At 38.3% G+C, this 26243-nt stretch overlaps 1 protein-coding gene across 6 annotated transcripts in view; it reads right to left on the bottom strand.

Annotated features, from left to right (window-relative positions):
* The window catches only part of APAF1 (apoptotic peptidase activating factor 1), an 89526-nt gene extending 63297 nt beyond the window's left edge, over positions 1–26229 (bottom strand). The window contains exons 1-10 of one of the 6 annotated variants that reach the window (XM_015471110.3): positions 25851–26229; positions 23163–23341; positions 22806–22995; positions 21969–22166; positions 10659–10842; positions 8554–8666; positions 8334–8465; positions 3297–3535; positions 2726–2893; positions 1385–1516 (exon numbers count right to left, since the gene is read on the bottom strand). In XM_015471110.3, coding sequence (XP_015326596.1) covers positions 1385–1516; positions 2726–2893; positions 3297–3535; positions 8334–8465; positions 8554–8666; positions 10659–10842; positions 21969–22166; positions 22806–22995; positions 23163–23300 — 1494 coding nt within the window. In that variant the 5' untranslated portion in view covers positions 23301–23341; positions 25851–26229. The other 5 variants (XM_059886573.1, XM_010805196.4, NM_001191507.1 and 2 more) reach the window with 5 other exon arrangements.
* Between the last annotated feature and the right edge of the window lie 14 nt (positions 26230–26243).

Here is a 26243-nt window from a genome sequence, read left to right as displayed (position 1 = left end):
TTTTCCAAAGAAAGTAAGCCACTATTCTTAAAAATCAAGGGGAAAAAAGGTTAAAAAAAATGAAAGGAACTGAGTCCTATGACACTATCATACATATCAAATGTTTTTAAAAGGTGCATTGACCCAGTAATTTCACTTCAGGGCATTTCCAAAGGAAATAATACAGGTGTGAAGACAAACAAGAATTTCATTACATCATCATAAAGGGGGAAAAAAATTGAAAACAACCTAAATGTTCAATAACTACAGTCTAAGTAAATTAGAGCACAGATATTTATTGGAATACCATCATTCCAATGTTGATTATTAAACAAACTATTTTGCTAGGTGGAAAAAAACAGGCTACAATACACCGTATTCATAATCAAGGGACAATATACCTTAGCATACAAAAATTATTCAAAGCACATATGTTTTCTAAAATGTTAACGTTTTGAATATGACTTCAAATATCATCTATGTGCTGATGATTCCCCAATTTTATCTTTATAACATAACTTTCCCCAGAGGTTCAGGTTGGTATACCCAACTATATGCTCAGTATTTTCAGTCAGATATCTTAATATGTACACCAGACTTAATATATTCCAAATGAATTCCTAATCTTCCCATTATCCCTGGAAAAATACTTGTTTGACCCACAGCTATTCCCATCTCAGTTCACGGCAACTCCAATCTTTCTACTGTACAAGCTTGAAGTTATCTTTGACTCCTCTTTCTCTTACGATACACATCAAATTCTCAGCAAATCATGATGATCCCAACACCAAAATCATCACTTCCTTTCTCCATGTAGGCTTTTTCCTTCTTCTGAGCACCTACTATCCCTTGACATAGTAGAAATCTATCTGTCCTGTATCAGTATCTCCCCAGCATGTAAGTTCAATGAGAGCAGGGACTTTGTGAAGTGGTAGAAGGAAATGGCAACCCTCTCCAGTACTCTTGCCTGGAGAATCCCTTGGACAGAGGAGCCTGGTGGGCTAAAGTCCATGGGGTCGCAAGAGTCAGATACGACTGAGCGACTCACACACACACACACACACACACACACAATGTTGTTCATAATGATGAACAATACCAGTACACAACAGGCACTCCATAAACATTTACTGAATGAATACATTTTCCCAGCCTCCATTTCCTCTCAAAACTTAAAAACAAATCCGTATCACCCACAAAGATAGTTACTGGTATGAAGAGAGTTAATTTTTAGGAGGTTCACTTACTGCAGTTACTAAGGTACCTGCAGGTAAAAACAGTTAACAAAAACTAAATTACTTACATAGGGTATAACCCTACTTTTACTAGTGAAAGAAAATTCTCAACATAAGACAAAATAAAAGTCAGACCAAAGAAAATAATGTTTCTTAATGAGCCATCTTACTTTGTGCATATTAGCACTGGCCATGTGATAGGCCAGAAAACTGTACCAATACATGCAATCCTCCTGATCTGGTGAAAGAGAATATAGCTGGTGATGTCTCTGGAACTGAGTGACCATCTTCTTGTGGAGATCCTGAAACCCAAATTCAACATTTCAGAAGACAGAAGCAATTTCATACCCCAAGCATCACAGAATCCCCATCTTGCAAAGCTATTTAAGAATGTACAGGACTTCCCTGGTGGCACAGCAGATGGGAATCCACCTGCCAATGCAGGAAACATGGGTTAGATCCCTGGTCTGTGAAGAGTCCACATGCCACTGAGCAACTAAGCCCACGTGCCACAATTCCTGAGCCCTCGGCTCTAAAGTCGAAAGCTGTAACCACCAAGCCCATGTGCTGCAACTACTGAAGGCCGCACACCTAGAACCCATACTCTACAAGAGAAACCACCGTAATGAGAGGCCCACGCACTGCAATAAAGAGTAGCCCCCACTTGCTGCAACAAGAGAAAGCCCGTGCAAACAAAGACCAAAATAAATAAAACTACGTATTAAAGAAAAGGTACAGTGAATCTCCCCACAAGACACATATTACAAAAGGAAAAAACAGTAACTTTACAGTGGAGAAACTTTAACCAGGTAATCAATGTTACTATCACTGATAAACCATTATCAACACCCTGGGTCTGATGCACTGACAAGGACACACAGCACCTCTGTAGCACCTTTACTGCCAAAAATATATAACCTTGCTCTAGTCAAGAAAAAACATGAGACAAACCCAAACTAAGGAACACTGTACAAAATAACTGGTGAGTACTCTTCCAAAGGGACCAGGGAAGAAAGCAAGCTGAGGCATTTTCCTAAATTTGAGTAAACTAAGGAAAGGACAATATATGTAATATGGGAAACAGAATTGAATCTGATCTACAAAAAGGACATTAATGGGAAAGCTGGCGAAATTCAAATAAAGTATCAGTTAACAGTTCTTTTCTTGTTCTTGTTAGTCGCTCAGTCATGTCCAATTCTGTGCGACCCCATGGACTGCAGCCCGCCAGGCTCCTCTGTCCGTGGAATTTCCCAGGCTAGAATACTGGAGTAGGTTGCCATTCCCATCTCCAGGGAAAGTAAGGCACAGTATTTAGTCAATGTTAATGTTCTGGCTTTGATAACTGTATTGCAGTTATTAAGATGTTAACATTGAGGGAAGCAAGGTAAAGGTATGTGCACAGAAACTATACTATTTTCTATACTAAAATTCTATAAGACTTATCTATAAGTATAAAATCGTTTCAAAATAAAAACTTAAAAAAAAAAAGGAATGTACAGAGATGCAAGTACCTGAAGCTGGCTGCGATTCTTTTCAGCAAGGAAATCTACTTGCAGATCATGTAAATAATAAAGAAATGATTTTCCATTCCGGTCACAGAACAAGAGAGACTTATTAACAAATTCCTGTAATATGTCTTCAACTTCTTCCGTTTCCAAGTCCCAGAGGATACATAACACCTAGGAACATTTTAAGCATTTAATGTGCCACAATGTACAATGAGCCAGGATTGCAGATAAAGAGAGTAACACAAAAAAAAATCATGTATTTAAATCCCTGAATAATATCTCCATTTGATAAGAAGTACAAATATGCAGCAAGATAAAAAAGAGAAAGTTCTGAAGAAGTCAAATGTTTCTTCAGGTTCATGAAAATCACTGAGAAACAGGCAACTCACCTGAGTTCAACACCAAATCCTTGAAGGAAACTAAGAGTAGTGGGATTTCTACATCCTCTACCCTACCTCCTCAGGCACACAGGTTTTATCTTGCTAATATCCTCTGTAACAATATCCTCAGTACAAAGCCAAAACTTACATGCCACACGTAAGGGGATGACAAAGATTGTTGATCCATCTATTACCTTTGTAGGCACCTTAACATCTTTCTGTAAGATGGAAAGATCTGTGTAATAATCTTTGATGTCTTCTCTGAGCATTTCAACACTTATAGACATGGCTTCATCTAGAGCCTCATAGTCATAAGATGAAGATTTTCTTATCCTCTTAAATTGCTTATTCTGAAGTTGCCTGAGGTAGTACTCCCAGCGGTTGGGAAAATCTCGTAAAAGTGCACCAATTAAAGATACTACAAGAGGGGAACCTAAAAAATAAAAAAATAAAAATCACTGTGTTAATACTGTATCATTTCCAAATTACTACCAAATTAAGAATCAATCTGTCCTCACAGAAAGAATTTTTGCTGCATTCTATCCAAAGCCTTAAAATACATAACTCTTGGATTCACTTCAAGTATTTATTCTAAGGAAGTCACTAAAAATAAGAACTATTTCATTTAAGGATGTTAATTACAGCATTGCTTAAAATAGTAAAAGAATTTTAAATAATAACAGGGAAATGACTAAATAAATGAAAATATATCACAATATTATGCCACTGGTAAATTTTTTTCAAAAGATTTTAATGACAGATAATGCTCAAGATTTGCCATTAAATGGATAAGACTGAAAATTATGGGAATTCCCTGATGGTCTGATGGTTAGGACTCCATGATGACTGCCAAGGACATGGGCTCTATCCCTGCAAAATAATTCAGGGAAATAAGATGCCACAAGTCACAAGGTATGGCCAGAAAGTAAAAATAAAAGAAATAAAATCCCAACAAAAAAAATTAAAGCTTGACTCTCACTATATTTTTTATTCTTTGAGAGCACAGGCCATGTCTTCATCTTACCCCATGCATAACATATGTGTCTTCATTAACTATTATTTTAACTAATGAATGAACAACAAAATATCACTATCCATTTAGGGTACCACACTGCTGCTGCTGCTAAGTCACTTCAGTCGTGTCCAACTGTGTGTGACCCCATAGATGGCAGCCCACCAGGCTCTGCTGTCTCTCGGATTCTCCAGGCAAGAACACTGGAGTGGGTTGCCATTTCCTTCTCCAAGGCATGAAAGTGAAAAGTGAAAGTGAAGTCGCTCAGTCGTGTCCGACTCTTAGCAACCCCATGGACTGCGGCCTACCAGGCTCCTCCGTCCATGGGATTCTTCAGGCAAGAGTACTGGAGTGGGTTGCCGTGAAGAACCTAAAATACTAAATATTCTAGTAAAGTTTCTGAATGTCATATGTTAAATTATCATGTTCAAGGGCAGACAGAAGAAGCAAGAAGCAGCCCAATCCCGCAGCCTCCAAAACAAAAACTATATTATAGAAAGTTAATCAGAATGAAAAAGCAAAAAGTTATGTGCCAGAAGAAGAGACAAGATAAAACTCCAGGAAAACAACGAAATGAAGTGGAAATAGGTAACCTTCTAGAAAAATAATTTAGAATAATGATAGTGAAGATGATCCAGGATCTCAGAAACAGAATGGAAAAAACGCAAGAAATGTTTACCAAAGATGCAGAAGAACTAAAGAACAGATATGAACAATACACTAGAAGGAATCAATAGCAGAATAATGGAGGCAGAAGAATGGAAAATTTTCCTGGAGGACAGAATGGTGGAAATCACTGCTGCAGAACAGAATATAGAAAAAAGAATGGAGAAAAAATGAAGAGAACCTAAGAGACCTCTGGGACAACATTAAATACACCAATGTTAGCATTATAAGGGTCCCAGGATAAGAGGGAGAGAGAAAGGACCCAAGAAAATATTTGAAGACGTAATAGCTAAAAACTTCCCTAACATTGGAAAGGAAATAGTCAACCAAGTCCAGGAAGAACAGAGTGTTCCAGGCAGGATGAACCCAAGAAGGAACACACTGAGACACACAGTAATCAAAATGACGAAAATTAAAGACAAAGATAAGCATTAAAAGCAACAAAGGAAAAACGCTAAATAACATACAAGGGAACTCCCATCAGGTTATCAGCTGATTTCTCAACAGAAACAACAAGTCAGAAGGGAATGACACAATATATTTAAAGTGATGAAAGGGAAAAACCTATAATCAAGAATACTCTACCCAGCAAGACTCTTGTTCAGATTTGATGGAGAAATCAAAAGCTTTCCAGACAAACAAAAATTAAGAGAATTCAGCAGTACCAAACCAGCCTTACAACAAATGCTAGATGAACTTTTCTAGGCAGAAAACACAAGAGAAGGAAAAGGCCTACACAAAATAAAGCCAAAATGATTAAGAAAATGGTAATAGGATCATATATACTGATAATTACTTTAAATGTAAATAGATTAAATGCACCAACCAAAAGAATACATAGACTGGCTGGGCAGATGAAAATCTGAGCATGTATGCACTTGCACTTACACATCATTCTACATAACCCCCCAAATTTTATGTAATTATTTTATATTGTTAGGTTAATCATGTTTCCAGTATGGCTTGCAATTGCAATTATCTGTTATTTTTCATTGGCTATTGATTGTGAAAACTGATAAACATCTTTTATTGTTGCAATTATGTAACTATTATTCACTTAATACCACTGTACCATGATTAGTCAACAGAAAATAACAGAATTCTATTATCACTAAAACTACCATTTAATAGAAAAACCTGTAATCACTTTTAAAATTCAGATATATATCAGAATTATGTAGGAATTTTTTGAAAAATACAAATGCCCAGGTATTGCTTTTTTTCTCCAAAGCTCCATGTTTGGAGCTTTCTAATGAGAAGTCATATTTAAAAACAACTGGACTATGTGATGACCTCTTACTTTTACCTAGTTTTTCACTTTTTCTATTTCATATTCAGTGCTCCACTTCACTTAATGTTTTCCAATTTCTTCATCTTTTTTGTTGTAGTCTTCTCAAGCCTTTATCAAGTGTAGTAAAAAAGCTTTTGTATACATATATAAATAGTATGCATTAATATATATTTTATAAAAATTATGAATTTTTTCTAGCTCAAAAATTTGTGACATTTTGATTCCACCTGTTTGACTTGGTATGAATAGAATGCTAGATTTCTAGTTCATATTCACTTAAAACTTTGCGGTAGTTTCATGTATTTTGGCATCTAGTATTACTACTAAATATCAACTTCTGTTTTATTAACTACACTAAAGCCTTTGACTGTGGGGATCACAACAAACAGTGGAAAATTCTTAAAAAGAGATGGGAATACCAGACCACCTTACCTGCCTCCTGAGAAACCTGTATGCAGGTCAAGAAGCAACAATTAGAACCAGACATGGAATAACAGATTGGTTCAAAATTGGGAAGGGAGTACATCAAAGCTATATATTGTCACCCTGCTTGTTTAACATGTATGCAGAGTACATCATGCAAAATACTGGGCTTGATGAAGCACAAGCTGGAATCATGATGCCGGGAGAAATATCAATAACCTCAGATACGCAGATAACACCACCTGTACGGCAGAAAAGTGAAGAGGAACTAAAGAGCTTCTTGATGAAAGTGAAAAAGCACAGTGAAAAAGCTGGCTTGAAACTCAACATTCAAAAAACGAAAATCATGGCATCCACTCCCATCATTCATGACAAACAGGGAAACAATGGGAACAATGAGAGACTTTCTTTTCTTGGGCTCCAAAATCACTGCAGCCATGAAATTAAAAGACGCTTGCTCTATGGATGAAAAACTATGATAAACCTAGATAGAATATTAAAAAGAAGAGACATTACTTTGCCAACAAAGGCCCACAGAGTGAAAGTTACGGCTTTTCCAGTAGTCATGTATGGTCCAACAGAGTTAGACCATAAAGAAGGTTGAGTGCTGAAGAATTGATGTTTTTGAACTGTGGTGATGGAAAAGACTCTTCAGAGTCCTTGGACTGCAAGGAGATCCAATCAGTCCATCCTAAAGGAAATCAATCCTGAATATTCACTGGAAGGACTGATGCTGAAACTCCAATACTCTGGCCACCTGACGCAAAGAGCTGACATTAGAAAAGATCCTGATGCTGGGAAAGATTGAGGGCAGGAGGAGAAGGGGACAACCGAGGACGAGATGGTTGGATGGCATCACTCAAATCAATGGATCTGAGTTTGAGCAAGCTCTGGGAGTTGGTGATGGTAAGGGAAGCCTGGCAGTGCTGCAGTCCCTGGGGTTGCAAAGAGTTCAGGCACGACTGAGCAACTGAACAACAATTACTGCTAAAAATCTAGAAAATGCATTATATTAGTGATTTAAAAAAAAAAAAATGAAGCTTGAAAACTTCTAATCCGATTCTGAGAAGATAGAGAATTACCATTGTGAAAAAAAACAAAACAGGAAACTAACGTGACAGTATTATTAACTAAAATACAGATTTTGTTCAAACTTCACAAAATTTTATGCTAATGTCCATCATTTGTTTTCACAGCTTATTCAAGACTCCACACTATATTTAATTGTGTTGAACAGCTTCAGCTGCATGCAACAAATACTGGTAAATTCTCTTTTCATTTTCATTCTATTACAAATAATTTAAAATTTTCCTTGCTATGGATTCTTAGATACACCCATCATTTAAATGTAGAAATTTAATTACCAAATACGTAGGATTTTTTTCAAGTATCTTTGATATTAATTTCTCATTTGGGTATTAATTTCTCATTTAAATATTTTCTTCTCTGCAATCACCCTCTTTGTTTTTAGTCTTCTAACTTTATTGAGACTTTCAATACTAAGTCAAAGATCTCTCTCTGTAAATGTCACATTGCACTTGAAGATATATGGGTTATTTTCAAATACCTTTTGATATTGATTTCTAACATAATTCCACAGTATTAAGAAAACAGACTCTGTATAATTTCACTATCTTTAGACCATGAAATTTTGTACTTTTTTTTATGTCCCTGGATATATTCCAGTGTCTCCTAGTTTATAGTCTATGGGAACTTGAATTGAATTTGTATCCTATTTTTGTAAAAAAAAAGTAATTTGTCTTGTTCATTAGCTTATCTTACAAAAGGGTAAATTAATATCTCTATTAACTCCCTCATACACAAAATAAATAATTATACCTTTACATTCTTGTATAATACTGTGAGCTTGTTCTGGCAAATCTGCTTTCTTCATATTAACAAAAAGGGATAAAATTTCAAGTCCTTTTTCTTTTCCTAAACCACTCTCCACAGGCACTACATATTTAGGACCTGCAAAATCACCAAGACATAGTAAGCAATTTGGTATGCCACATATTTAAATGTAATTGAATCATCATAAAAAGAAAATAATACTTACCCATCACTGAATCTGTAACACTCTTATCTCTAGTTGTGAGAAGAATTTGACACTGATTGTCAAAAGCTTTTAACACCCAAGGATCCCAAATATCATCCAAGATCAATAAAGACCTTAAAAAGAAAAAAAAACTGTATTGAGCCACTAATGACATTTATTTTAAACTTCCTTTCAAAAAAACAAAGAAAGAGCATGACTGTGTTTTGGTTTTTTTCTAATTTACAAAAATTTTTTTAAAAAGATGTCTATATTGGTTGTTCTTTTCTTTGGTATCCCTTATAGGATATACCAATAAGAAAAAGATTTAGAGACTTCCCCTTCCTTCCACCCCAAATCATTTCATATTAAAGGGACTTACAAAAAGAGAACTGTGAATACCATGTAAATATTAGAAATAAGCCTCCTAGCATCTAAAAAGAACTATCCAAATAAGGAGCTTCTTCCAATTCCAACTTTAAGCACCCAAACAAAATAAGAACTGGGCTTAGGTTAGCATTAGAAAGCATCACAGAACAATATTTGACCATTTTTTACCTATAAAACTAGCAATTTCATATGTTCCAACCTAACAGAATGCATCAGCAAATACTATTTTTCACTTGGTACACTAGTGGGCTTTTTTTTCCATCCAAGAAATCAATTTGTTTATGCATAATGACAAAGAACCTCTGTGCTAATTCCTAACTGGTCCCTCTAAAAACTCTTTTATACTCACCAGAACAAATAGAGGAAAAAATACAACTAAAACCTGACAGCATAATTATACACTAGCGTGTTTATCTGGCTGGCACACTACTTCTGTACACTACAAAAAAAGACTCTAGGAATATACACAGGTTGGAAAATTACAAAAGCATAAACCAAAATGATGCTGAGTAACAAAATGACTACCTTTATATAACATGGTCTGATATATCTGAGAGTGGTTACAGTAATTTCCTAAACAGAAATCATTTTTATTTTTGCAGAGAAAGAAAGAAGGACTAAGGAGAAGTTACTGAGCAAGAAAAGAGGAAGCGGTTAGTGATCTCAATCCTACTTCTCCATGAAAATAGATACTAGTGACTATCAAGGCAAGAGCAAGATAATGGAGTTATCTAGTAAAGAAACCAGAGAGAGGGGAGTCTGCTCTCTGTAGTGAGTATGATCATAATCACTAGGTTTTTTTCCCAAAAATTATTCCTCTCCCCCAATATCCTGATATGAATCCTCTTACCAATTTGGGAATCACTGCCATACTCCAGCCACTGTTACACATGAAAGCATATAGCATCATTAGGTGCATCAGGGCAATAAAAAAAATTCAGAGCCATTACCTAATTCTCACCCAATTTAATGTTACACTCACAAGGAACGCTTTATTCATCTTCGTACTTGTAGCACTTGACCCAGAACCTGGCACAACACTCATTGTTGGTTAAATGAACCAATGAAAGAAGGGCTGCTAGATCACAGAAACCAAATTGCTGACTAAATCCTTTAACTCTTAAGAAAGGCAACAACTAAGCTTCTGTCTCCCTATGGTTAATGAAAATTATGAAATAGCTGGTAATACTTCCTGGCACATAATTATAATAGTATTTATTTAATAAAGTATTGAAATAAAAGAAACTACTAAAGTATAGGGAAGTAGAAGAGTTACATGTATACCCAAAAACTGAAATAACACAACAGAAGGATCCCATTAAATAAAAATCTTTCCTGACTCCGTCTTTCACAAGTTGCCTACACTTATTCTGTCCTTTGTTCTATGTTAATCTATTAGAAATGATGGTTTCAAGGTAAAACGTTTGCATTTTTCTAATAAAGATCACCTACTTAGGAAATATTTCTTAAGAACTTACAATGGTACACAAGAGAGAACACGGCAGGTATCATACAAACGCCAGTGGCAACCACTTCTTTTTTTTTTAAATACAAGAAAAAGAGCACAAAAGCAACTTTTTTATGCATAATAACAAAGAACCTCTGTGCTAAACCTCTTTGAAAAAAGGTTCTTTTTCAATCTTCTACCCAAGAGCAAGAAAAGGTTATGATGTTCTCCAGATGTCAGTAGTTAAGTCTCACTGGGACTTCACACATCAACTGAATACGACCATCTGTACCTTGGATGTTTGCGCAGCATCAGAATGCGGAGACGGTCTTTAGCCTCTTCAATATTAAGTGGAAGCCTCTGGGAGAAGCTCTCATCCTGATCCAATCGTGCACAAAGGTTCTGTAGTTTCATCAGAAGCCCGGATTTGTCCTGTTTCCCAACTGACACCCAATGCACGCCTCCTGGGAAACAATCTGGTGAGGAAAAGGAAAATAAATTTAAGGTCTTTAAACAGGAGTCCCCCTTTGAAAGATTTTACTGATAAGCAGCAGTAAAGATTTGTTCCAATCTTTGATTTCATCACATCTTCAAACTTCTCTTGATTCAGAGTTTATATTTGTTTGTAGACTGTTATTGAGCTTCAGAGCCCAAATCTAAGAAAAGTTGAAGATGTGAATCATCTGAAGTTTGGTGTTAATCTGCTACGTATCAGTAAAATCTTACTAAACAAACTTTCAAATCTTTGTCCTGTGTCCTCAATGATTACTGTACAACAGTTTCTCAACAGAAGCACTCTGGACATTTTGGGCCAGATAATTCTTTGTTGTGAGGGAAATGTCTTGAGCATTACAGGACATTTAGCAGCCTCCCTGGCCTCTATCCACTAGATGCCAGCAGCACTTCCTCTCCCCAGTTATGTCAACCAAAAATGTCTCCGAAGTTTGTCACATACCCCTTGAGGGGGGAAAAAATCACCTCTGACTGAGAACCACTGATGTGGTTCCTGGGAACACATAACTCGTTAATTATCATTCTCATATAAAGACTTCAAGTAAGAAGTTAGGCTCAAGTCTGGCTCTACTGCTTACTAGCTATGATACCTTTAGCAAATCACTAACTTCAATTTCATATACAATACTAGAATAAGACTGTTTACCCCTATTTCAGTTATTATAAGAAATTAATGTATATAATATGTGATTTGGCTATGTTAAAAGGTTATAACAGATAAGATTATTAGTGATACGGATGAGACTACCTTTCATATAATTAAGCTTTGAACTAGTAAGCAGTATAATAAGAACAGACATTATTATTACTGCTACTGTCAACTGACATTGTCATCATTTTTGTTAATCAAGCCACATGTGCTAAGTCACTACGTCCGACTCTGTGCAACCCTATGGGCCAAAGGCTGCCAAGCTCACTGTCCATTGGATTTCCCAGGCAAGAACACTAGAGTGGGTTGCCATTTCCTTCTCCAGGGGATCTTCCCAACCCAGGGACTGAAACCATGTCTCCTGCACTGGCAGGTGGATTCTTTACCACTGAGCCACCAAGGAAGCCCAATACAATGATTACACATCTACTAAATAAACTAAGTAAAATTGCCAAAGCATGATCATGAATTTAAACTGAAGTTCAGTTAGGTGATTTTCTTCTGCAAAGAAGATGGAAATAAAGTCTGGATAAAGCAACAGGGAGCACAGAGAAGCCATCAGCTTTCATTCAAGATAAGGAGAGAACTAAAGAGTATGTACTGAGGAGAAACTGAATAATAGGCAATAAAAATCTAGGCCCAAGGCTGAGAGGGGGCTGATGAGACAAACAGTAAGGATATTATGCTATTAATGGATAGGACACAGAAAACTGTAGTGAACTTGAAAAATAGAATAGATGGAGGTAGGCAGGGTGGAATAGAATTTTATAGTCAAGATTTCAAAAGTGGTATCATTTCTGGTAATGCCAAAGGCCAGGATCCAACCTGTGATCAGTAAATTATATGGCTGAAGGGGAGTGAAGAAAATGGTCACTGTAGATACATAAGTCAAGGAATTGAGAGGCCAAGGTTTCGGATGACTCATCCACATAGATATCAAATCACTAAGACTGCCAGCAGAAGGAGGACTTAAATTTATAACTAAGAACTTCAATCATCAATCAATCAGAGGGCTATAACATAACCAGGCAAGATTAGAAAAATAAGCTTCAAAGGACAAAAAAATTAGCTGGAGAAAGGAGTATTAAAGGCCCAGATGAAGCAATAAAGATCAAAGAAAGCATCCACCCATTTCTTGGTGCTGAAATATGTGAAATAGAAAAGGAAAAGGGTTACCACACCACTGAAAAAGGCTACAGAGAAGGAGGTATCCTCAGGAAAACTGGCCCGTTTCACACACGACAAGGAGGTCTAAGAAGGGTTGATGATCTAGAGGAGTTTCCTGACCACAGAGGAGGAAGTCTAGAAGTTACAGCAAAGGCTTGGGAGTGAGAGGAAAGGACCTAGATCAGAATTTGGCAATGAAATGCGTAGTAACTACATGAGAATCTAAAAGACGACAAATGACCAAAAGAAAGAATTCACGTAACTGAGATAAGGCAGGGCTGTTAAGCACGGTTTGATTATCAGCAGTGCCTATGTCTTAGATGAAGGTAAACAACAAGTCCCACACTTTGTTATTTTGGCTGCGCTGCATCTTCATTGATGCATGCAGGCTTTCTCTAGTTGAGGCCACTGGGGGCTACTCTCTGGTTGCAGTGTGCAGCCTTCTCACTGGGGTGGCTTCCCTTGTTGCAGAGCATGGGCTCTAGATCATGAGGGCTCAGCAGTTGCAGCACACGGGCTTAGCTGCTTCGAGATATGTGTGATCTTAGTTCCCCAACCAGGGATTGAACCCCACTGAAAGGTGGATTCTTAACAACTGGACTGCCAGGGAAATCCCAACAAGTCTTACTCTTTCCTCCTGAAAGCTTAGTGAAGTTCTCTAGGCTTGTTAAAGTCAACAGTTATGAAACAGTAATTCCTTGGGGCTTTGCTTAGTGCTACAGTGGTGTTCTGTGTTGGTGACAGTGTTCAGTCACTCAATTGTGTCCAGCTCTTCTGTGTATGTACATGTGTGTAAATGCACAGGAAAAAGTTTGGAAAAACTCACTCTAAACTGTTAACCATGACTACCTCTAGTGAAGAATTTAGGAGAAAAGAAAGAAGGACAAGTGAAAAGAAATTTTACTTCATTTTAAATGGAAATACAACTACTGTAATGTTTAAAACAGTTTTAAACTACATGCTGCTCCTAAGGGGTTTTTCTTTAATTTGTGCTTTCTACTTAAGATTTTTAAAACTTATCCTAAGGTTCAAGACAAGGTAAAGAAAGTAGCCAGACACAACTGGCTAATGAACTCTGCAGATTTAAATTTAAATACCTGCTGCTGCTAAGTCGCTTCAGTCGTGTTCAACTCTGTGTGACCCCATAGATAGCAGCCCACCAGGCTCTGCCGTCCCTGGGATTCTCCAGGCAAGAATACTGGAGTGGGTTGCCATTGCCTTCTCCAAAATATCTACTATCTACATCAAAGGTCTCTCTCCTAACCTTAGGAGTAAATTAGGGCATTACTAACATATGTAAGAAAAATAACAAATTATTGCTTGGAGAGAAAGACAAACAGGACTATTCCCTGCTGGTCCAGTGGTTAAGACTCTGCGCTTTTGTTGCAGGAAAGTGAAAGTGAAGTCACTCAGTCATGTCTGACTCTTTGTGACCCCACGGACTGTAGCCTACCAGGCTCCTCCATCCATGGGATTTTCCAGGCAAGAGTATTGGAGTGGGTTGCCATTTCCTTCTCCAAGGCACAGGTTTGATCCCTGGTTAGAGAATTAGGATCCTGAATAATTCATGGTGTGGTCAGAAAAAAAAAAAAAAAAAACAGACCAAAAGACCAACTGATCTGCAAACCTATCACTGGGAGCATAAATTTCACATTTCAGAAAGAATCCAAACATCCTGACTGTGGGCACAAGAGGGAGCAATTTAGCCTTGAATGAGGCTTGTACCTATAATTCACTCAGAGAAATTTAAGCAAAAAAAAAAAAAAAACCCTGCCTTTATTCAGAGAAAATTAACCCATCCTACTCTCACAAGAGGTTTATCAAGGTAGCAATTAATAATCTAATAGCATCAGGGAAGTCCTGGGAAGGAAGGAAGCAAACAGACAGCCTCTAAAGCTTTCTTTTTTCTAAAGAAAACTTCCACATCCTTAGAAACTCAGCACTGAAATACAATCGTGTAAATGGTGGAAAAATTCATCAACTTTTAATTTTTAATGCATCAAATTAAATGGCTGAACTTTCAAAAAGAAACTGGGTTTCTTAAAAATATATAGACAGAAATAGTTAAGAACTTCATAGTGTTCATCAATTTATACCGACCACCCTAAGGTAACACAGTTTCTACAGAAACCAGTTTTAATGAAGTTTGTAACCCATACAGTTACCCATACAGCACTTTCAAAAGAAAAAACAAGGTTTTATAACAATGGCAACATCCAATATTCCTATATTTTAGAACAGACATCAACTCCAGAGATTAAAATTTATCTTTGTTGTTATTGTCTTTCAGTTGTGTCCAACTCTACCTTTAGCGAAGTATCTACTCTTGAACTAATGGATATGCAAAAGCAGACTTCAGATTAAAGAGCTAAATATGAATGGTAAGACTATAACAGGACTTTTGCTGTCAGTCGCTAAGTTGTGTCCAACTCTTTGCGACCCCATGGACCCCATGTCAGGCTTCCCTGTCCTTCACTATCACCTGGAGTTTGTTCAGACTCATGTCCATTGAGTTGGTGATGCCATCTAACCATCTCAACTTCTGTTACCCACTTCTCCTCCTGCCTTCAATCTTTCCCAGGGTCAGGGTCTTTTCCAATAAGTCAGCTCTTCATCAGTCAGCCACAGTATTGGAGCTTCAGCATCATATCTTCCAATGAATATTCAGGGTTGATTTCCTTTAGGATTGACTGGTTTGACTTCCTTGCTGTCCAAGGAACTCTCAAAAGTCTTCTCCAGCACCACAATTCGAAAGCATTGGTTCTTTGGTGCTCAGCCTTCTTTATGATCCAACTCTCACATCCATACCTGACTACTGGATGATAATAATGATACTGGATAATAGGACTACTTCAAGTTCAGGAAGCACAAAATAGAAGGCAAAAAAGTTGACTAATCTGACATCAGAATTAAAGATTTCTATTAAGGACATCTAGGACAAAGTTAATATAGATGATATAAGGAGAAAGTATTTACAGAGTCTAAAACCAGTAAGTCCTACTATCTATAGTATTTAATAAACTCCTTAAAAGCAACAAGATGGAAAAAAACAATGATGTGGTATCACTGATACCACAAATGATATCAACTTCATAACAAGGAAACTCAAAAAGCTAAAAAACTTATACAGAAATGGTCAAGCTCAAGTTATCACAGAAATGTAAACTAAGATATCATTTCACATCTGCTAGCTTGTCAATAATCTCAAAGATGGAAGATAACCTACTATTACTAGGAAGTGAGGACATAGGAGTCATCACATGTTACTGATAGGAATGCACAGATAGGAGGGCAATCAAATCTGGTATTTATATACCCTGTATATTTACAAAGAATACAGATTAAGTAGGCTTCTCAGGTGGTGCTAGTGGTAAAGAACTTGCCTGCCTATGCAGAAGACATAAGAGATGTGGGTTCAATCCCTGGGTTAGGAAGATCCCCTGGAGGAGGACACAGCAACCCACTCCAGTTTTCTTGCCTGGAGAATCCCATGGACAGAGAAGCCTGACGATTACAGTCCAGAGGGTCGAAAAGTGTCAGAAATGACTAAAGTGACTTGCTGATGCTGCTAAGTCATTTCAGTCGTGTCCGACTCTGTGCAACCCCACAAATGGCAGCCCACCAGGCTCCCCCATCCCTGGGATTCTCCAGGCAAGAACACTGGAGTGGGTTGCTGCCGGGAGCCAGCATGGGAGATCCCACCCATGACAAGGTCATGTGGAGGTGGCCTGACGAGCAAGGCGGATCAGGACTCAAGGGACCCCCTGGACCTGCTCGAGCATCTACCCCAAATCCAGAATCTGTCTGTCCTACTATTTTGTGCCTTTCACCAACTCTTCTGATATTAACAGGGGGCTATCCCCGACCACTTTTCTCTGGAAAAAGTCAACTTAGGGCTTTAATTAATAAGTCTCCTGGGCATGATAGGAGTGTTTCAATTCAAACCCCTCTGATGGCTTTCTAGCTTGCCTGACAGGTTTATCTAGACTCTTGCAGCTACGCACATGATTGTTCACAGCCTCCCAAGCGTGAGAGACATGGGAAGCCTAAAACATTCTAAAAATATAGAGCCTTTTGAAGAGTTAAAAACTATTAGAGTAGTGCTGGTGTAAGATTTCATTGCTGAGCCAATGCTTGCTGCCAAGTTTCCATATCCCTTATCCATTGTGCACCTGGGAGTGCATTGGTTAAAATAGTTGGAATGTAAGAAAAACAAGTAGTAGCCTTGGAATTACCACAGCAGACCTTTGAGCTAATTGGTTCTTTCTTTGTTGTAACTCACTGCACCTTTGCTCCGTGAGAATGTAACTCTGTTTAGCACTTTCTGAGGCTAACATAGATTAGAAATATAAAGAAAAAACACTTCAAGGAAAATAAGTTTTCTGGTTGATCAACCTTTATCAAAAAAGGGTCATAAAATGTCCACAGGCCTCCAAGGCCAGAAGATAATGTACACAACATTGTTTATGGGAAAGGTATGCAGAAAAAATCCTGGTTTCAATAAAGACAAAACAGATGTGATGTCTGGGCTGACTCTGCATGACTTTGCATCTTTCATTTCCCTCTATGTACAAGTCAAGATATAAAAGTTCCTTTTGAAAATAAAGTTATGAGCCTCGCTCACCGAAGCTTGGTCTCCCCGTGTCATTCTTTCTTTCCTTTTCTTTCTTTCCCTCTCTGTTCTTCTTCCAGGATGACTTCTTGGAACACAGGAGCTTTACTGGCTTTCTGTATAAACTAAGGAAGATCAAGCCTCTTTCTCTCCCCTTTTACTTTCCTTATCGCCGACGCCGTCATCCTGAGGGTATCCCTGGATCCTGCTGGGGCTGGACCCCGGCAGGTTGCCATTTCCTTCTCCAGTGCATGAAAGTGAAAAGTGAAAGTGAAGTCGCTCAGTCGTGTCCGACTCTTCGCCACCCCATGGACTGCAGCCTACCAGGCTCCTCCGCCCATGGGATTTTTCAGCGTACACATATATTAAAAATATCAGAATGATCACATATGGGGAGGTATGATTCTGTGATTAAATACATATATTTGATCTTTGTCACTATTCCTAGCACATAGCTCTAAATCCCTTGTAATTTCCCATGTGAGAGCCTTAAGTGCATCTTTTAACAGTTTTGTTCCTAGTTCTTGAAACTGTCCAGCGTATAAAAGTGAAATGGTGTCTTATGTTCATATAACAAGCCCCTTTCATCTACACCTGAGTTTATGTTAATAAAGTAATTTCTAGGAAGTCTCTAAATACCTAGGGATTTAGGGGAACCTTGCCAGGGGAACCAAACACTTGATTACTACTGAATTTTCAGTCCTACCTCCAGACCTCTGGGGAGAAGGGAATGGTTAGAGATTGCATTCAATCACAAATGATTTAATCAACTACACCTATGTAATTGGAAATTCTGTAAAAAACCAAAAGGGTGAGATTCAGAGCATGTGGGTTGGTGAACACAGGGAGTACACAGAGAGTGATGCATCCACATGGGGCACAGGGCTCTGCACCCGTTCCCACATATCATGCCTGACACATCTCTTCTGTCAGGCTGTTCCAGAGTTTTATGCTTGTATGCATGCATGTGTGCTAAATCGCATCAGTCACATCTGACTCTTTGCAACCTTATGGACTGTAGTCCACCAACCTCCTCTGTACATGGGATTCTCCAGGCAAGAACACTGAAGGGGGTTGTCGTGACCTCCTCCAGGGGATCTTCCCAACCCAGAGATCAAACCTGCATCTCTTACATCTCCTGCATTGGCAGGAGGGTTCTTTACTACTAGTGCCACCTGGGAACCCCCCTATGCTTGTCTAATAAACCAGTAATCTAGTAAGTATAGTTCAGAAGCACAGGTAACAACCTGGACTGGCAACTGTCATCTGAAAGGGCTGGGGTGGGGGCAGGGTGGTGTGTGATCTGATGTTATCTCCAGGCAGGTAGCATCAGAAATGAATTAAATCATAGGACTCTCAGCTGGTATTGAAGAATTGCTGGATATGTGGAAAACTCATGTATCTAGTGTCAGGAATGAAGTAGTGTTGTAGTTGCATAGAGGAGACACATAGGAAGAGTGTGTTTTCCTTTAGAGGAGGGAAAGGGAAATGAGAATGGGATTTTTTTTTTTTAAAGGAAATGTACGCACTTTGGCCACCTCATGCGAAGAGTTGACTCAATGGAAAAGACTGATGCTGGGAGAGATTGAGGGCAGGAGGAGAAGGGGACGACAGAGGATGAGATGGCTGGATGGCATCACCGACTCTATGAACTTGAGTTTGAGTGAACTCCGGGAGTTGGTGATGGACAGGGAGGCCTGGTGTGCTGCAATTCATGGGGTCGCAAAGAGTCGGACACGACTGAGCGACTCAACTGAACTGAACACACTAAGAAACTCAGATAGACTTAATATGAAAATAAGCTGTAAATTAAAGAATATGATTTACTCACCCCTCTGTACTTGAAATCTCACTAATGCTTATTAGGAATACGAATTAAGCTCATTATACACTAGAAAATTGCCAGTATCCCTGACCTTTTCTCAAAACAAAGTGGTTAAAATATATTCCAAGACTACATTTTATATACTATGATTCTTGGGTAATTAATTCCATAGCTTGTTGGTCAATTTTAAACCCTAAAATTGAAAATTCACCCCAATAATATCGAGTGATTTAAATAGTATTAAAGAGAACTTTTAATCCTAAAAATTGGTATATTATACATATTTTAAAGGAAATTTAAGATTATATTGAAACAAAAACCTTACTTCACACTAAAGAAATTTAAACCAATTTTATCCTGAAATATCCTTGGTGATCAACTTTGCAGGAGAGGTTAAAAAAAAGTGAATAAATCAATCCTTGGCCCTGAGATTTGCATAGCTCTGAGTTGCCTGAAACTTCTCTATAAAAACAAGACAGAAAAACCAGGGTTTAGGAATCAGGCATATTTCTGACAACAGTATGACCAACACCATTAACAAAGGCTGTGATGTATAAATTAAAACCAGGTGTGTACAAAAGCTGTGCCCCAGCCCCCAACTTTCTAAAACTCTCAGGTGCTTACCACGTATTCCACTCATTGTGTCATCTCATCATAAACTTTTTTGCCTTTTTTTTTTTTTTTGCTGCCCTGGGTCTTCTCTCAGGCTTTCTCTAGTTGCAGTGAGCAGGAGCTACTCTCTAGGTGTGGTGCGTAGGCTTCTATTGTGGTGGCTTCTCTTTTTGCAGAGCACGGGTTCCAAAGCACACAGGCTTAGTTACTCCTCAGCATGTGGAATCTTCCTGGACCAGGCATCAAACTGTGTCACCTGCATTGGCAGATGGTTTCTTAACTACTGGGCCACCAGGGAAGCCTCCTCACAAACTATTTTAACTGGTGATTATATATTGTAAACAACAACAACAAAAATATTAACCACTAGAAGTTGGGAACTATCTTTTTAAATTCCTCCAAACTCACTAATGGATGGAGGCAACCAAAGACTGAGAATGCTATACAAAATTCCTGCTAGGGAATACCCTGAGAATCTACGGGACTTATTCGGGTCAGCAGTGCACCTGCCAAATGTCCTAAACTCTCTGCTGCACAGTCTGACCTTCCTCACTCTGGTAACTACCCAACTCCCTTCCCACCTTCTCTACTCTCCCATCCTTGCTGAGTTCGCCTGCCAAACTTGTTTCTATTCTCCAAACTCCAGCTAAAATGTCATCTCATTCAGGAAGCCTGGCCTGCTCATTCTCTTCCCCTGATGGAAAGTGTCCTTCCTTTATTCCAACTTTGTATGTACCTTATACTTGTTTCTAATGTTCAGATTATCACATATATCATAGTTAACCTGTCTTCCTCTCCTACCAGATGGTAAGTAAATTTCTTAGATACACAGGCTGTGCTTTCTTTCTGGATTTTGCCCAAAACAGTGCCAAAATCCATAACAGATTCTCAAACACTTTTTGACTACAGAATATTTGAAGCAACGAAAATCAGTTGCCAGATGTCTAATGAATCTATAAAGCCTGCCTGCAAAAACTCATTGTTTGCTACAGTCAACTTCCAATTTTTTTTTCTTGGAGTTACACATAAGATAGATAAGTTACTAAAGATTTTTATTTTTAAAGGTAAATAAATGATAGAATTAATCCATAAATGGAATTCGTATTAATGATTCAGGATGCCAAATACAAGAAAGAATCACCCCTGGGAAGTCATTAATGGAACTGCGTTTCCAACAATCTTCCCTACAGCACTCTGCCAGAACACTCGACTGCCAGGAAGCTATGTTAGTACAGTTCTGTTGAAAGGCAGGGATACAAGCTGCATAACCTTTCAAGATACTTTTTCAACCATATAATTCCCTCAATTATTAAGATGGGGGGGCAGTCAAGGGGAAGGACTTTCCTGGTGGTCCACTGGTTCAGAATCCACCTTGCTAGGCAGAGGACTCAGGTTCGATCTCTGGTCAAGGAACTAAGATCCCACATGCCAAGGAGAAACTAAGCCTGTGAACCACAACTATTGAGTCCGTGCACCACAATGAAACATACTACATGACGCAACTAAGACCCTACAAAGCCAAATAAATTTTTAAAATTTGAATTTAGATACAAAGGAACTAGTTTCATTCCAGGGATAATGAGTGCCAACTGATAACACAAGAACTTACTGGCCTGGGTAGTCAAGCTTCATTGTGACAGGTGAGGTAGAAAATTAAATTCAAATTTAATCACCTATGGTAGGTAGAAAACTGCCCCTCCCCTCCCCATGATGTCCACATCCTATTCCACAGAATTTGTATATATGGCCCCTTATACAGCAAAGAGAGACTCTGCAAGTGCAATTAAATTAAGGATTTTGAGATAACATTATCCTGGATTATCCATTTGGCCCAATATAATCACAGGGGCCCTTGTAAGAGGGAGGCAAGAAGGTCAGAGCAGATGTGATGACAGAAGCAAAGATTAGAGGAAAAAGATCTGAAGATGTTATGCACTGCCAGCTTTGAAAATAAGAAAAAGGACTGTGAGTTAACGAACACAGGGCACCTCTAAAAGGTGGGAAATGGAAGGGAAAGGATTCCCCCTGAGTCTCAAAAAGGAGCTAAGCACTGCTGACACTTTGATTTTAGCCCAGTAAGATCTTCTGACCTCCAGAACTACAGGGTAATATTTGTGTTGTTTTAAGCCACCAAAAGCTTTGGTAATTTGTTATATCAGCAACACAAAGCTAATGCAATGCCTAAACAGTATCTTCTTAGCCAGCAATGGTAATCAAAACTTACCTTCTAGGAAAGAATGATCTCGAACAGCTTCTGCAGCTAATACAGACTTCCCACAACCTGCCATCCCATATATGGTGACCCATCCTGGTTCACCATTCAGTTTGGAGAGCTTCTGCTGAATTGCATTCACTAGCTTCTTCCTAGTAACAAAAACAACGGGCCTCTGTGGTACTCCACCTTCACACAGGACTGTCCTTACTGAAATCCAAAACAAAACAAGCATGAATGAAGAGAACTTTGAAATGGTTACTCAAGTAATTCCATAAAAACCAAAGAGAACAGGCTGAGATCTCTGCCAGAATTTCCAAGAGAAGAAAACATGGCTAGTGTGTTAACTTTAACTTTCTGATTTCTCAGAACACCCACAACAAAAGATATACCTTTCAAGACGACTATAGAGCAATGAAAATCTCCATTTATAGCTGCCCTTAACTCATCCTCTTCCTCTCTAACTCTCCAATCTTTTTATCATACTAAAGATTGAGAAGAGAGTGTAAAGGAAGGAATATGGAATTGCTTTCAAGAACATAGATTTCTAAAGATTTGCTCTTTCCTATGCTCGAACTTGGTAAACACAAAACTGGAGAAAAATTTAAAGGCTTATAAATTATATTATTATCTCAGAAGTAGATAGTTCACTGGGTAAGGGAATGAGAAAGTAATATGGACACAAATAAAAATATCTGAATTGGAAAACAAGACTATAGTTTTTTCACATGCATGTTTCACTGAACTGTTAAGTCTCTCCAGCAGACACCATCTACAATAAAACAAAATTTCAGCCACCAAAACTTCAGCCACACAGCCATTGTGATAGAAGGCATCGTGGATACAAACCATACGAAGTTATTCCACTAACTGAATCTTTGCCATCGGAAGAAGAGATAACAGGAATGCCACCATGCAGAAGGGCAGCAAGATCTTTGTAACCTTCATGAAGTAGAGCATTGTAGAACGATATATAGGAATGATTATCTTTTTTAAGTATCATTTTAATTAGCATAGCTGCTCGTTGCCGTTGGGTGGGCTAAAAAAAAAAAAAGTAATTCAGTATACTATAAAGAATACATTTGCAACATAAATTAGTGGACACCAGTACAAATTTTGAAATAAATTCTAAAAATTTTTAAGAAAGTACAGACTGAATTTTTAAAAAATCAAAAAGAAAGCATACACTGCCTCAGAAGGCTTTACCTCATTTTTCACTTTTTCCTCCTCTGACACTGTTAAAACTCCATTACTAATCATGTGATCCATAATGTAGGATGTTTTGATGTCCCTTTCCAAGGCTTCTCTATGTTGAAGCAAACAATTTCGAGCTTTTGCATCCATCTTCCCTCAAATTTTTCTTTCTCTGAGCTGTCAACCATGAGCTACAGGCAAAACATCAAATTCTTGTCAGCCCAATAAAGATATGAAAAGATGTACAACCTCACTGGTAATGAAAAACATAAAGGATTTTATTTTTGCAAATTTTTTTTTAAATAAACAAAATCCAATGCTTTCAATAATGTGAGGAAATTAGTATTCTTTTAAGATACCTGAGGAGAGATAGGTAATTTGGGATAGATATGTACACAGTGCTGTATTTAAAACGGATAACCAACAAGGACCTAGTGCATAGCACAGGGAGCTCTGCTCAATGTTATGTGGCAGCCTGGATGGGAAGAGAGTTTCAAGGAGAATGGATATAGGTGTATGAATGGCTGAGCCCCTTAGCTGTCCACCTGAAACAATCTCAACATTGTTAATTAACTATGTGTGTGTGTGCTAGGTCGCTTCAGCCCTGTCCGACTCTTTGCCACCCCATGGACTGAAGCCCGCCAGGCTCCTCTGTCCATGGAATTCTCCAGGCGAAAATACCAGAATGGGTTGGTTTATTAGCTATATTCCAACACAAAATAAAAAGTTTAAAAAAAAAAGGTACCTGAGGGGAGTACAAAGTGGATGCAACTTTTCTGGAAGGCAATGTACGATGTATTTGAAGTAAGCATTCTCTTTTAACCAGAAATCCCACTTCCAGGAATTTACATCAAAGAGATAGTCATATGTGTATGCAAAAAATATCCACAAAAAGAGTTAAAAGAGTGTTTGGGTAAGATTAAAAAGATTAAAACAACCTAAATGCCCATCATTCTGAATATGGATTTAAAAAATTAGAGTATGTATATACAATGGACTATTATACAGCCATTTAAAATAAGACACACATCCATGTACTGACATGGAAAGGTGCTCATTACACATCACTGAAAAAATTTTAAATATGATCCCATGTGTACCACAAAATATGTGTTGGTCTCATCTAAATACGTATGGAGATGTTTAGAAGTCTGTTCAACAAAATGTTTGGGTTACTTACAAGAATCAAGATTTAGGGACTTTTTTCCCCTTTCTTTTCTGTTCTTTTCTATACTATCTTAATTTTTTTCAATACTCATGATCATTTGTACAATTATAAAACTTCCTTTAAGACTTTATAAACAATGATCATACTAAAGTCCTAATAATTACAAACTTCTTGATTTCTCTGCCATCATAAAACTAAATAGAGCATTCTCGGTATTGAGTATTAGTTCTCACTCAAGATGGGCGTCAGCTGATATGTCTTCACACATTTCTCATGGGCTTACTCCATGAGTTTCAGCTGAGCTGCTAAGTATGACAAAGCAACAGAAAATATCCTCTGATGTCATTTCTTAGATTAGGAGGACATAAAAACAGAATAATATTCTTCATAGTATAATACTCGGAAGTTCCTACCAACTTTATTTCAAATATGATGCAAATTTCTCAATGAGTATAAACCCCAGATCAGAATGTTTGCAAGTTTTTAAACAGAATCTACTGATGTATTACAGTGAGTGTCTAAATGTGCTTATTAATGTTTTTACTCAATAAATATTTGAGTCCCTCCTATGTAGGGCCCTGAATCTACAGAACTTAAATTATACCCATGAAGGAATTCACTATCTGATAGAAAAGGAAAATACAGATAACTATAATGTGATGCACTGAGTGCAAAGAGACAAGCACAAGTAATTTCGAGCACACAGAAGAGGAGTAATAATGATTAAGCTTCAAGATTGACTAAAAAGTACAACCATATGTGTCAGCTGCATACAAAGGTAAGCAAAGCATTTCCCCATTATTGTCAAGGTTCACAAAATGCCCAGTACTGGCATGAAACTGCTTAATAAAAGAAAAAGTTATGGTTAGGACCAGGGCTACGGTAATTTTTAAGTGTTAATAAATGTTTTTATGATCTCAAACATAAAATGTCCCTTAATTTTACAGTAATAAAATTTGGTTTGACAAAAACAGAAATAAACTTTTTAGGTTAGGTCCAACAGCTAAGGCAAAAAATACTCTGAACACTTGTAACTAATTTTCAACTTTACCTAGCTCTGTTAAAACTAAAGAAATTAAGTTAAAACTAAAGAAAACTTAAAACTAATTAAGTTTCACATGTTTTCCTAAACTCTGTCCCCATTGAAACATGAACAAATTCTCAGCGTCCCACCTTTATGTAACCACATCAACGTAAAGTGAGGACTCTTGTGAAATATAAAGGTCAGTTTCATCCAGGAAAACCGTTAACAGTTAACCAGTTCCTTTTTAGATATTTCTCTTCCTGGTACAGTAGTAGAATGATTAACAAGTATCCCTTGAACGAGAATTCTAAGTCCCTTAAACTGGCTACTGAACCTCCGGAAAACCCAATTCTGAAAGAAAAGCGAGACGCAAACTTACCCAAACCTTCGCACAAGTTTTCACTGGGAAATCAAGTTGGGGTTGAGAGGAGGCAACAGGGCTTCCAGAAAAAAAATTCAGGGCTAGGGACACATGCCAGGGAAGTTCGGGGCCTCACAGGTGTCTCACCTGAGCGTCCGCAGCAAGGGGTACCTGAAGACCCCCCGCGAACCTCCGACCCGCCGAGAAGGGGGCGTCACCCCCACAGGCGACCGGCGCAGTCCCGCGGCGCCGAGGTGGTAACTCCAACCCAGACACAAAGGAAGGAGGGTCACTAGGGCTGTGGCTCCTTCCCTCAGGCTGCACTTGCAGCCGGGCGGGAGCCGGGCGCCACTCTAGATTCCGCTGTTGCGGCTACTTCAAGTCCTCGCGGGTAGCTGACCGCTCAGACTCCTCACCACCAGCTCTCATACTCCTTCCGCACAGAAATAAAGGCAGCCTCTCCGCCTTAGGGCCGCGGAGCATTCAAAACCCGCCTGCCGGCCCAGCTGGGACGCCGCGGCCCCGCGCACGCAAATAAAC

The sequence above is a fragment of the Bos taurus genome, chromosome 5, assembly GCF_002263795.3.
Source record: "Bos taurus isolate L1 Dominette 01449 registration number 42190680 breed Hereford chromosome 5, ARS-UCD2.0, whole genome shotgun sequence".
Classification (NCBI taxonomy): domain Eukaryota; kingdom Metazoa; phylum Chordata; class Mammalia; order Artiodactyla; family Bovidae; genus Bos; species Bos taurus.
The sequence above is the reverse complement of the archived record's forward strand: the minus strand, read 5'-3'. Positions and strand labels throughout refer to the sequence as shown.